The sequence below is a fragment of the Fusarium redolens genome (assembly GCF_020744475.1).
Source record: "Fusarium redolens strain MPI-CAGE-AT-0023 chromosome Unknown BKA55scaffold_10, whole genome shotgun sequence".
Lineage (NCBI taxonomy): Eukaryota > Fungi > Ascomycota > Sordariomycetes > Hypocreales > Nectriaceae > Fusarium > Fusarium redolens.
This window is the reverse complement of record NW_025763673.1, coordinates 1121960-1132893: the sequence shown is the minus strand read 5'-3', so window position 1 is coordinate 1132893 and position 10934 is coordinate 1121960. Positions and strand designations below refer to the sequence as shown.

Sequence of the window (10934 nt, the reverse complement as noted above, 5' to 3'; positions counted from 1 at the left end):
CTAACTATGGCGTAAAGTCTTGCTACTGAATGAGCCTGAATTCTTTCGATGAATATTAAGGCTGTTGATGTACAGTATGAGCAGGGTATCATCGTGGAAGGGGGAAGCTGTGCTGTAGCTGGCGTATTACAACGGAAAAACAACCTGGACTTGCTAGGGTTACGGGTGAAATACCTCAACCCTCACACACCAGTCGGCTTCAAAGTCTGGATTATTGCGCAACACGACCACTTTCTGCAGTGGCTTTAGCATTTGAAGGGATCACTATACACTGCTGTGGTTGTTTAAGCCGCCTCCGCCGAAGCCGCAGGGGAAGAAGGGAAAGCCCAAGGCCGTCGTGGCCCTCAGCAATACACAGAGTGTCGTCTTTCACTTATGTAATATGTTGCCAAAGCAGACATATCACGTCTTCATAGATAACCTCTTCTCCTCGCCAAATCTCTTCCGTGCCCTTCGCGAGGCAGGCAACAGGGCCACAGGCACAGCACGCCCAAATTGCGGCATCAGCAAGGAGCCAAAGGAGGCCAAAAGGAGGGATAAGGCGGGCACCGGCGCCGCCTTTCACTATAATCAGGTGAGAGCTATCCCATACAGTGGACAACCTTGTGAGTGTATTAGATATATTTGTGTTTATTTCCTTTACCAATTTATCTCTTTCCCTCCTTCCTAGGTCTCTCAAATCGCTTGGAAAGATAACAACCTCATGCTCTTTCTTTCAACTTGCATACTGGTGCTGATGAGGAGTGAACAAGGAAGAATAGGAAAATAGCGGCCAATAAAGGCATACGATCAGTGTGGGGAATATATTTACCGATGTAGATGGAATGTAAATGTAGATAAATGTAGACTACATCTATTTATCTACTGCTGGCCCTTGTGCATCATCTATCTATCTGGCCGCCAGGTAGATAGATGAAATGTGGGGTAGATGCCAGCCAAATTACCTGAGGTAGAGGTACCTAAACATGCTGGAATGTGCCTGGCGTACAGAGGTACTGGTACCCCTCCCTGTATTTTTGCTTTTGTTCATGTCTTGCCTTTGTCGTTCTTTTTGCACTCCTATTCCTCGTCAAACCGTAGATCAGATTTTGCTATTGAGATCATGCATGCAAATTTTGCTCGTCCTGCGAAGTGTCCCGGAATCAGTGGGCCTGGTCTTTGCCACAAAACCATTTCATAATGGCAACCCCCAGCGATATATTCAGCTTCTCAACCGATCCTAATGGCTCTTCAGATATATCAAGTCTTGCAGAGCTACGGAAGCTGGATTTGTCACTATCCCTCGGCATCTCCGCGATCATCAAAGACTGGGACGCAGTTTCTCAGCCTGTTCGGGGTCATTGGGTCCTCTCAACCCGGACTGAGCTAGCCACTGGGGGGTTTTGGGCTCATGGCTATGACGTTCAGACCAGAAATACAGCCAGCAAGCCTGACCCGTCCAGTTGGCTCTGCTGTCACTGTATCCAGCAGAAGGTGCATAAGCCAAAGGTTTATGTCTCTTCTAACACCCGGAAAATTGAGGGACACCGTAGCAAAGCCCATAACCTTTTCAATCCAGACCCCTTAAAGGTAAAGTGATACACACCGGACTCTGAATCAACTAACACTTCAAGACCTTGCCGCTAAAAAAAAAAAAAAAAAAAACCGGAAGGAGGACGACTTCCGTGATGAGCTAGTTGCTCGCTTTGACAAATTAACTTTTCAGCGCCTGCTTACCCAGTGGATCACAGACGCAAATCTCTCTTTCCGTGTCTCTGAGAACGAGGGGCTCCAGAAGGTCTTTGGTTACCTTGACTCTTTGGTTCAAGAGACCTCAGCAAACCTCAGGCATAAAACGATTCGGATCAGGATTATCACCGAGTTCCATACTTACAAAGCTCACATCATGGACACCTTATTGCAGAGTCCTAGCCAGGACCATATTGCATTCGATGGCTGGACTTCTCGAACCGACATTCCTTCTTCTCCGTCAACGCTTTTGTCCTTGATGAAGACACTTTTCGGCCTCGAAAAGTGCTCTTGGGACTTTCAACCATCTCCTTAGCCCATATTGGCGAGAACATCTCTGCAGCGGTGATGGAGGTGCTAAAAGAATACGACCTGATCTCTCACAACAAGATTGGATACGTTGTCCTGAACAATGCGTCCAATAACGGTCGGGCCATCGAAGAGCTGGGGCGGAAGCTCCAGTGGCGGGACCCAGCAAGCAGAAGGATCCGCTGTTTCGGGCATATCCTTCACCTTGTCGCCAGAGCGATGCTCTTTGTCAACGATGGCAATGCTCTTGAGGACCTGGATCCAGAGGAGTTTGATGAGTGGACGAAGGCAGACCCGGTTGGCAAACTCCACAACCTTGTGGTTTGGGTCAGTCGATCCAACAAGATAACAACAGCCCTACGAAGGCTGCAAGATGAGGACCTTGAAATGAACTATCCTGTGCCCTGGACGGGGATGCCCTCAGTTGGCTTAAGGATATCCTTGAGATGTTTGATCCTGTCTCTTACGACTTGAAGGAAACGGCCAGGTCAGACTCCGTAAAGGAGAAGCTGAGGCGCAATATGGCATTGTCTGGCAGGTCGCTATTGCCTATGAATTTCTACTTGCCACGCTGGAGAAGGCAAAACTCGAATCAAAAGATCGAACAGAGCCCAGATACCATTCCTCCTACATCAATTCTGCCTGGGCCAAGCTACACAAGTACCATGCCCCACCCCCCTTTCGGCAACCCCCCCCTTTCGGTAACCAAAAAAATCACCTTCCCACCCAAAATCTATTTTTTATACGGGCTAGATTTCCATCAAATTTTGAGTCTATAAACATAAAATATATATCATTCTGTAGAGAATTGAAGTATTTATTCTTGTCGAGGCTTTTTTATAAGCCGCCCAGACCTGGTGGCTATTTGAGGGGGTTCAGGTGCAGCCGTGACCTCAATCTCCGAAGCTGTCTCCATGTCTGAGACCACCTCCTCCTCCGATTCAGAATCCACCAAAATAGACGATCCTTGATCTCCAACTTCGGGAATAGATTTATCTTGTATACGAGCCTCGCTGAGTGTCATAAACCGTCTGTTCGGATTAGGAATAGCTCGTCTTTTCTTCCCTCTCTTCAAACGAGCCACTTCTTCCTCCAGACTAGTAATTCTGCTGGCATGTGCTGCAATGGCCTGTTCTTGGGCTTCAAAGCCTCTGGCTATCACAGCATAACGTTTTCGACTTCCAGGAGACTTGTTCCTGCCAAGATCACGAATTTGGCGGCTGGTCTTTGGTGTATCATCCGAGCCCAAATAGGGGACGCGGTCGGGAGTCGTCTCTATCCTGTCTGCTTGAATCTCTGGATGCCGCAATGCCTTGGCTCGTGAAATTGGCCAATTTCCAGTAACTCTCCAACCGGACAGTATATTCTTTGACGTCATCGCGACCTCACGTGCTTTGGCATAAGCCCGTATAAAGTTGACCTTGTCAATAGGTGCAGAATCAGTCAGAGAAGCTAGTTTTTCAAGCTCTTTCCGATATGCCGCCTTCGAAGCATTAAAAACACCATTATCCAACGGCTGGAGACCATGAGAACAATGGGCAGGGAGGTAACAACAGTAGACGTTGTTCAAAAAGCACGTTACAATCCATTCGTCCTGTTTCAAATCAACATTGATTCTTTGGCATATAAACAAAAAAAAAAAAAAAACGCACCGTGGCATGACTTCCATGTCCATCCAGAATAATAAGCCTGGCATCAGATTCGTCGGCAGGCTGGGTCTGAGGCAAGTAGACTCTCTCAAGCCACTCGACAGCAATGTGGTTGTCTGTCCATCCATTAGGCGAAGTAATATAATTCCAATCAGCTATTTTCCGGAATTCTTCCAAAAACCACTGTTTTTGAAGTTCCTTGCCTTTAAATATGATGCCAGGCGTCAAAGCACGGCCGTCCGCAGTGATAGCCTCAATAAATGAAGTCCAGTTACGGGACTGGGGACCCTTGAGTAGGGCCTTTCGTTTTGGATCTGAACTCCCAACCACCAGGCTATCCAGACCTAGCAAACAAGCCTGATTAGCTAGATTCATGAATAAAAAGTTAGACACTCGCCAAAACCAGCCATAATACCGCCCTCATCAACGTTCACTGTGTTTTCCGGCTTAATCCACCCATACTCCTCTTCCCTAATATCAAAGTACCAGTGCACCGCTTTGGGAGTGAATGAATTGAATCTGTTGGCCTCCTGGCGTCTCCCAGGTTTGGTCTTGAGCTTCGGATGGCGTTTGATGAATTTGGCTACCCAGTTGCGTCCCAATTCCTGCTTCTTGTTTTGTTGTTTTAAGAGAGCCACGACGCAAGCACGGATCTGACCGTGGGAGGGAGCATAACCCAGGGACTCTTGGCGGAAGATCCAGGAAGCTAAATTAGCCTCCTGATTCCTGGATAAGTGTCGGTTAGGTTGAACCTGATCATCCAAGGCTGTCTGGCCATGGAATCTGTCGGAAATGGACTGCTGAGGTATGCCGTGTTTCTGGGCGGCATGGTTTTGCGATAAGCCGTTTTCTGTGACATCAAGTATGGCATCAGCCATTTCATCCTCCGTATAAACACTCCGAGGCCGTTGTGAAGCCATTTTGGGTGAATTGTGGAGGACTGGCAAGAGGAGGAATCATCAGGAAGCAGGAGGAGATTAGGGCGCTGAATTGCAAATATTGAAGTGCAGGGTGACCACGGACCACCGGCCCCACGTGACGAGCTGACCTTTAAAAGTGAACCCTAGCCACTTTTTTATACGTTAAAGGCGATGACTTGTGAATAGGTTCAAGAATGACTGAAATATATGTAAGTGAACTTGGTGAGTTTTGTATGGGAAGGCGATTTTTTTGGTTACCGAAAGGGGGGGGTTGCCGAAAGAGGGGTTGTGGATGGTACTATACGAAGATTGATGAGACGCCAGTATAGTACGCGGCTACGGTACGGTTCTTCACCCTGGAATACAGTGGTCGTTTTTGACAAAAGCATATGGCGGAAGGGAGGGTTGGATTGACAAGGCTCGACATCTCATCCAAACGCTTTCGGAGGAAGAGTATAGGGATCTTCCTGCCCAGTGGGAGATCGGTGATAGCAATCTTCCTGTAGCCGTGAGGGCACGGGAGTACAATCCCTTTGACTCATTCCAAGATAAGCTTATGTCGTATCCGAACTCCGAAGAAGAATCAGTCGCCGATGAGTTCGAAAGGTGGCAATCTACAAGGCAGGACATATTTTCAAAGCACGATAATCCGCTTGAATACTAGTCTGCCAAGCGGTTTGAGTATCCTCGTGTAGCGAAAAAGGCGATTGACGTCTTATCAATCCCTGCAATGGCTGCCGAATGTGAGAGAGCATTTTCCTCCGCTGGTAATATGGTCTCTCCTCAGCGGACTCGTTTGGATCGAGTACAATTGCAGTTACCCATCCCAGGACAGTCTCCCGGACAATCAAACAGTAGAAAGAACACCACAATAACGTCTCTAGACCACAAAAAGAGCGTCCCAGGAAGCTCAGCGCGCTAGAGATTGTAAGAATTAACTCATTTATTAAACAGAGCCGCTCAATTACTTAGAATGAAGCTTTGTTAGAGCTTGGTGTTAAGGTATCAGCCCGGACACTACGTCGTCGGTTGGAGCGATATTGGCGGCGCAAATAGAGATAAAAGAAGAGGATTAAACTGTCACAAGACGATGCAAAAGCACGGCTATAATATGCACGTTTTTGGATTCACCGTATTAATGAATATTTACTAGTAAATGCCGCTAAAATCCAACCCTTTCAACGCTAACTTTCTCAAAGATCTGCTTTACAGACAAAGTCACGGTTTCGAATGCGCCGAACAACCCTAACGGCTAGGTCTTTCGCCGGCCTAATGAGAAATACCGTACAGATCTAGTTACTATCCGGCAGCATATTAAACCGACTATTTCTATTATGTTCTGGGGAGCCCTTGCTAGAGACAAGCAGTCTTATCTTATTCCTATAATAGAGATATTACAGCAAATAAGAAGGGATATTCAAGCATGGTCTTATTGTATAGCCCTGACAGAAGGTTTTCTTCCTTTTATTGATGAATTTGAGCAATTTCAGTAAGACAACGCCCGGATTCATATCGCAAAACCGTCAATGGATTGGCTGCTGTTACATGGGATTATTCCCATTAATTGGCCGTCCCATCCGCCTGATTTAAACCCCATTGAACACATCTGGAAAGCTTTAAAAGACAAGGTTCGTCGGATGCACCCTGAACTTATAAATTGAAGAATAACAAGGCCGATAGAGCCGAGTTAATCAGATGGTGCCAAGAGGCGTGGGCAGCCTTGCCTCCCCACCTGATTTTGAAGCTGATGACTTCAATGCGAGAGCAACTTCGTGCAGTCATTCGGGCACGGGATGGCATGTACAATATTGAAGCTCTGATTCAGGGCTATTGATTGATATACTCTATGATTAAATTGAATGAATATTCCTATTGCAATTGCTGTTTATGTAGTTGGTGTTATCTCTTTGAGCGGCATAAGACTGCAGCGGGGTCACGACCGGGGTAAAGGATTTATCAAAATGAGCGCAACGAAGGGTACATTCTCACACACCTATTTCTGTGTGTGATAGAAGTACCAGCAGTTTGCCGTGTTACAAATAGCTACATCACATACTTTACAGCCGTATCGGGTCTGCACCCTTCGTTTATTTCCTGATATTGGCTGTAGATACCATCCAGGACCACCTAGTGGGCACCCCCACCTAATGGACCACCAAAACTTCGATCTTCCCATACAAAATCCAAATATTGATGTCCGCAAAAACAGGCCCGATTCTCAATTAATAAACGAGGCTTTAAAGAGAGTTTCTATAAAGTTATTTGAATTTTACTCTCTGCGTGGTTTTTTGACCTCCCGACCGCTTCGTGTGCGCTGGCAGTGCTTTGTTACGACCGTAAAGTCCTCACGTTCGTCCTCTAACCCGACACCCACCTCAATCATCGACTCGACCTCCTCATCCACATCCACCTCTATTTCTGCCTCCTTTGAGTCGGGAAAAGCTTCTCCAGTCGCTAGAGCCTCCGCTAGAGCCATGAATCGTCGGTTCGGGTTCGGTACCGCCTTTCTTTTCTTCCCTCGCCGCAGCTGAGCCATCTGCTCCTCGAGGCCAGTAATCCGCGCATTCTGAACGGCAACCTTCATCTCTAAAGCTTCCAGCCCCTTTGCGATCTTACTATACTTCTGCCTGGTCGGACGACTTCGGTGCTTGGCCATTTCCCTCACTTGCCGGCTCGTTTTCGGCGTATCATCTGAGTGCAGTTGAGGAGGGCTCGGCGTCTTGAACTCTTCCAGCAGTTTTTCTTTGTCCGGTTGAATCTCAGGATGTGCTAGAGCTTTGTAACGATTTATTGGCCAATTACCAGTAAACCTCCAGCCGGATAAGATAACATCCTTCCTCATGCCCACCTCCCTCGCTTTCGCGTATGCCCGAATAAAGTTGACTTTGTCAACCGGCGCAGAATCGGTCAAACTAGCCAGCTTTTGGAGTTCTTTCCGATACGCACCTTTTATAACATTAAAAATTCCATTATCTAACGGCTGCAAACCATGGGAACAATGTGCTGGTAGGTAACAGCAGTAGACGTTGTTCAGAAAGCACGTCGCCATCCACTCGTCCTGACCGCTTGTTAATGGCCCTATAGCGGGTAACTCTGCGGCGAAAACACCAAAATGCTTACCTGCGCATGGCTCCCGTGACCGTCAAGGATAATGAGTCTCGCATCTGATGCATCACGAGGCTCCGTTTGGGGTAGATAGACGTCTTTCAACCATTCGAGAGCTATATGGTTGTCGGTCCAGCCGTTCGGGGATGTGATGTAGTGCCAGTCCGCTATCAATTCCAATTCATTCAGAAACCACTGTTTCTGCAGCTCTTTCCCTTTAAAGATAATTCCCGGTTTTAAAGAGCGGCCAGTTGCAGTGACAGCCTCAATAAACGAGGTCCACGTGCGTGACTGGACGCCTTTCAACATCGCCTTCTTCTTCGGGTCAGAGCTCCCGATTACGAGGCTGTCCAGGCCTCATGGACAATCAATTAGCTATGCCCTATAAAAACCCATAGAGTACTTGTAGAAGACTTACCGAAACCCACCATTATGCCGCCCTCGTCCACGTTAACCGTATTCTCGGGTTTGATCCAGCCGTACTCGTTCTCCCGGATATCGAAGTACCAATTGACCGCCTTCGGAGTAAATCCGTCAAACCTGGCGGCTTCCTGACGTTTTCCAAGCTTGGTAGATAGTTCTAGGTGACGCTTGACGAACCTGGTGGTCCAGTGCTTACCCAGAGGCTTGTTATCGCCTTGTTGTTTGGGGATGGCCTCGACACAGGCGCGGAGCTGGCTGTGCGAGAGAGCATAGCCCAGAGACTCTTGTCGCAACACCCAACGAAGGAGGGTCTCCTCCTGGCTCTTTGAAATACGCTGGTGGGCCTGGATCCGTTCATTCCTGCTCGCTTGACCAGAAAGTCGCCCAGAAAGGGTCGACCGAGGTACTCCACGTTTCTGGGCCGCCCCCGTCTGTGACAGGCCTCTATCAGTAATATCGAGTATAGCCTCAGCTACGTCATCTTCGGTATAAACACGGCGAACCATTGCGAAAGGAGTTCCATCTATTAAGTTAGGTGAAAATTCGGCTCAATTTGATGGAGTCGCGTAGGGTAGATGAGGAGAAATGCGAAAGAATTCAAACTGCTAGAGAACTAGACCACGAGTCGGAACGGGGAAAAGTTAAGCCGATATTGAAATTTCATGAAAACTGCTATACAACATTGGTATGGGTTTGTGAGTATCTTCGCTTTTGGCTGAATGCGATGTACTTGAAAATTCGGAGTTTGTATGGGAAGATTGAAATTTTGGTGGTCCATTAGGTGGGGGTGCCCACTAGGTGGTCCTGGATGGAATAGCTTGGAACGACAACCGTCTTGTATTAGTCTTGACTACTGTATTCACCAGCGCCGACGATGAGCGAGTCGAGCGGAAGGGGAAGAGGCCGTCCTCACGGAAGCCAGAGGCCAAGCAAGCCTATACGCTAGTTTTTTAGATTATACGTATGATCATTCCCTCCGCCGCGGCCCTTGGCAGGCACTCTGTTCGACCTTCCTTCTTGATGTGGCCCTTGTAAATCGCTATATTGCTCAACTAAAGGGGCCACAGCCAAATTGGAAGAGGTATACAGATCATAGCGAGTGGTGAGAGTGCATTTATAACGCCTTATTCAACACATATCATGAAGAAAGTCAGTCAAGAAAGAGGTATCGCGTAGGGGACGAATCCGACCCTGAAATACAGCAAAAAGAGCACCTTCTTGTCCGCCGGAAGATGAGGTCGGATTGCTTTGCTTGTCAGGGCTTTCGGCAAGGCTAAGTGAGGTCAAAAGGCTAAAAAAGGAGGCCCCTTGGGGAGGGTGGGGGCAATGCAAGAAGGGGCAGACCGATTATTGGTGTAGCGTGTGCAAGGTTCCTCTTTATAACAACGGGAACTGCTGGTACTTCTATCATAATAGAAATTAGGTAGGCAATAACGTACTCCTTGTTTGAGGCATTTTAATTGGACCGACCCCGCTGTCAGTACGGGAATTGAGGCTTGTGGGCATTGAGGAGATAAGTTATGATAACCTAGGCTGCATAAGAAATCCCTCGATTTTTAACTAACCAAGTGACTAAAACTAGTCTTTTATAGCCTCATACAGATGGCCTTATATTTGTATGTAATCGCCGGATCACTTGATAACGTTATGTTAATTTACTATAGCTATCTCGGCTCTAGAGCGTGAATATACTGCTGTGCCTCTTTGTTAATGTGGTGATGTATGAGGGTGCAGTTACAACTCGTGTGCTGTAATAGTTGCATCTTGAGATATAAAATCTCTTCTTTCAGATCACCCACGCAGCTAGATAGCGTTCTATGGCGTTGCTCCATAACCTGTTCAACGGACTGGAGTCTCGCAAGATCATCCTTCTTTCTCATGCGGCATTTATCGGCGGCAATGCGATTTCTCTCTTGCGCTTGCTTATGTTTCGCGGGTTGTTTTTCATTAGTCGCGCCGCTGCTGACGTTGATCCCATTTCCGTCAGCAAGAATCCCTTTCCTCCTCTGATCATCCGTATTATTGTCTCCTCTGGTATTGCGTCTAGCGGGTTTTGGAGCTTCGAGTTCCCTGAGCTGCGTCTTACTCTTTCGGCTGGGCTTTTTGAGTGGCTCTTGCGACAACTGCAGCGGAGGAGTCAAGGTTGAGGATGGTTCGTCAGCGACCGTTACCAGGCGATCAGGTGATAGAGTCTGGTTATTGACGGCGGAGTATGTATCGATCCAATGGTCTCCTGATCTAGATTCCCCGTAGAATAACAATTGGTCTTGGGGAAGGTAGTCTTGTCCGGATAAGGTAGTGATGTCGACTTCATTCTGGAAAGCGGCCAGGAAGGCTGGCGGGTTCATAGACTCCGAGAGCTCCCATTGTGGATAGGATAGAACGGCCGCGCCGTATACGGTGAGATCATCTCCAATAGCCTCGTCTAGGGTGTAGCCGTCGAGCATTGTCACCCCTTCCATGTAAGGAAGGGAGTTCGTGTGAGCATCTGCTTCAGAATATCAGCTCATACTCGTCCGGCATAGTTGTAAACATCAACTTACTATCGCTCATTTATCTACCGAGGGTAGGAACAATGGCGTAATGATGCTCTCTATAGATGGCTATCAGTGGCTTGTAGAATGGATCAATAAGTGTAGAGATGAGCGTCTAGAAACTTTTTGGTAACTTGGTAATGTTAAGACCTTAGGTTTGAGATCAGTTTTGCGGGAGGTTAATGTGAGTGGAACGGACGTCCTATTGCTTCTGGATTGCCTCCAGCCCCAACCGCTCCAAGCCTAAGGCGCAACCCAGTGGCAAC

General features: G+C 47.6%; 2 protein-coding genes across 2 annotated transcripts; one reads left to right on the top strand and one right to left on the bottom strand.

Moving 5' to 3' along the window:
• Nucleotides 1-322, top strand: BKA55DRAFT_572126 (uncharacterized protein). Its single transcript, XM_046193119.1, has one exon. The coding sequence runs from the start codon at nt 49-51 to the stop codon at nt 247-249; it is 201 nt and encodes a 66-aa protein (XP_046048096.1). The 5' UTR covers nt 1-48; the 3' UTR covers nt 250-322.
• Nucleotides 323-9798: 9476 nt separating this feature from the next.
• On the bottom strand, nt 9799-10780 carry BKA55DRAFT_646459 (uncharacterized protein; the record flags this gene model as incomplete). Its single annotated transcript, XM_046197212.1, has 2 exons — nt 10696-10780; nt 9799-10625 (listed from the first exon to the last, which is right to left on the bottom strand). The coding sequence occupies exon 2, from the start codon at nt 10594-10596 to the stop codon at nt 9799-9801; it is 798 nt and encodes a 265-aa protein (XP_046048095.1). The 5' UTR covers nt 10597-10625; nt 10696-10780.
• Between the last annotated feature and the right edge of the window lie 154 nt (nt 10781-10934).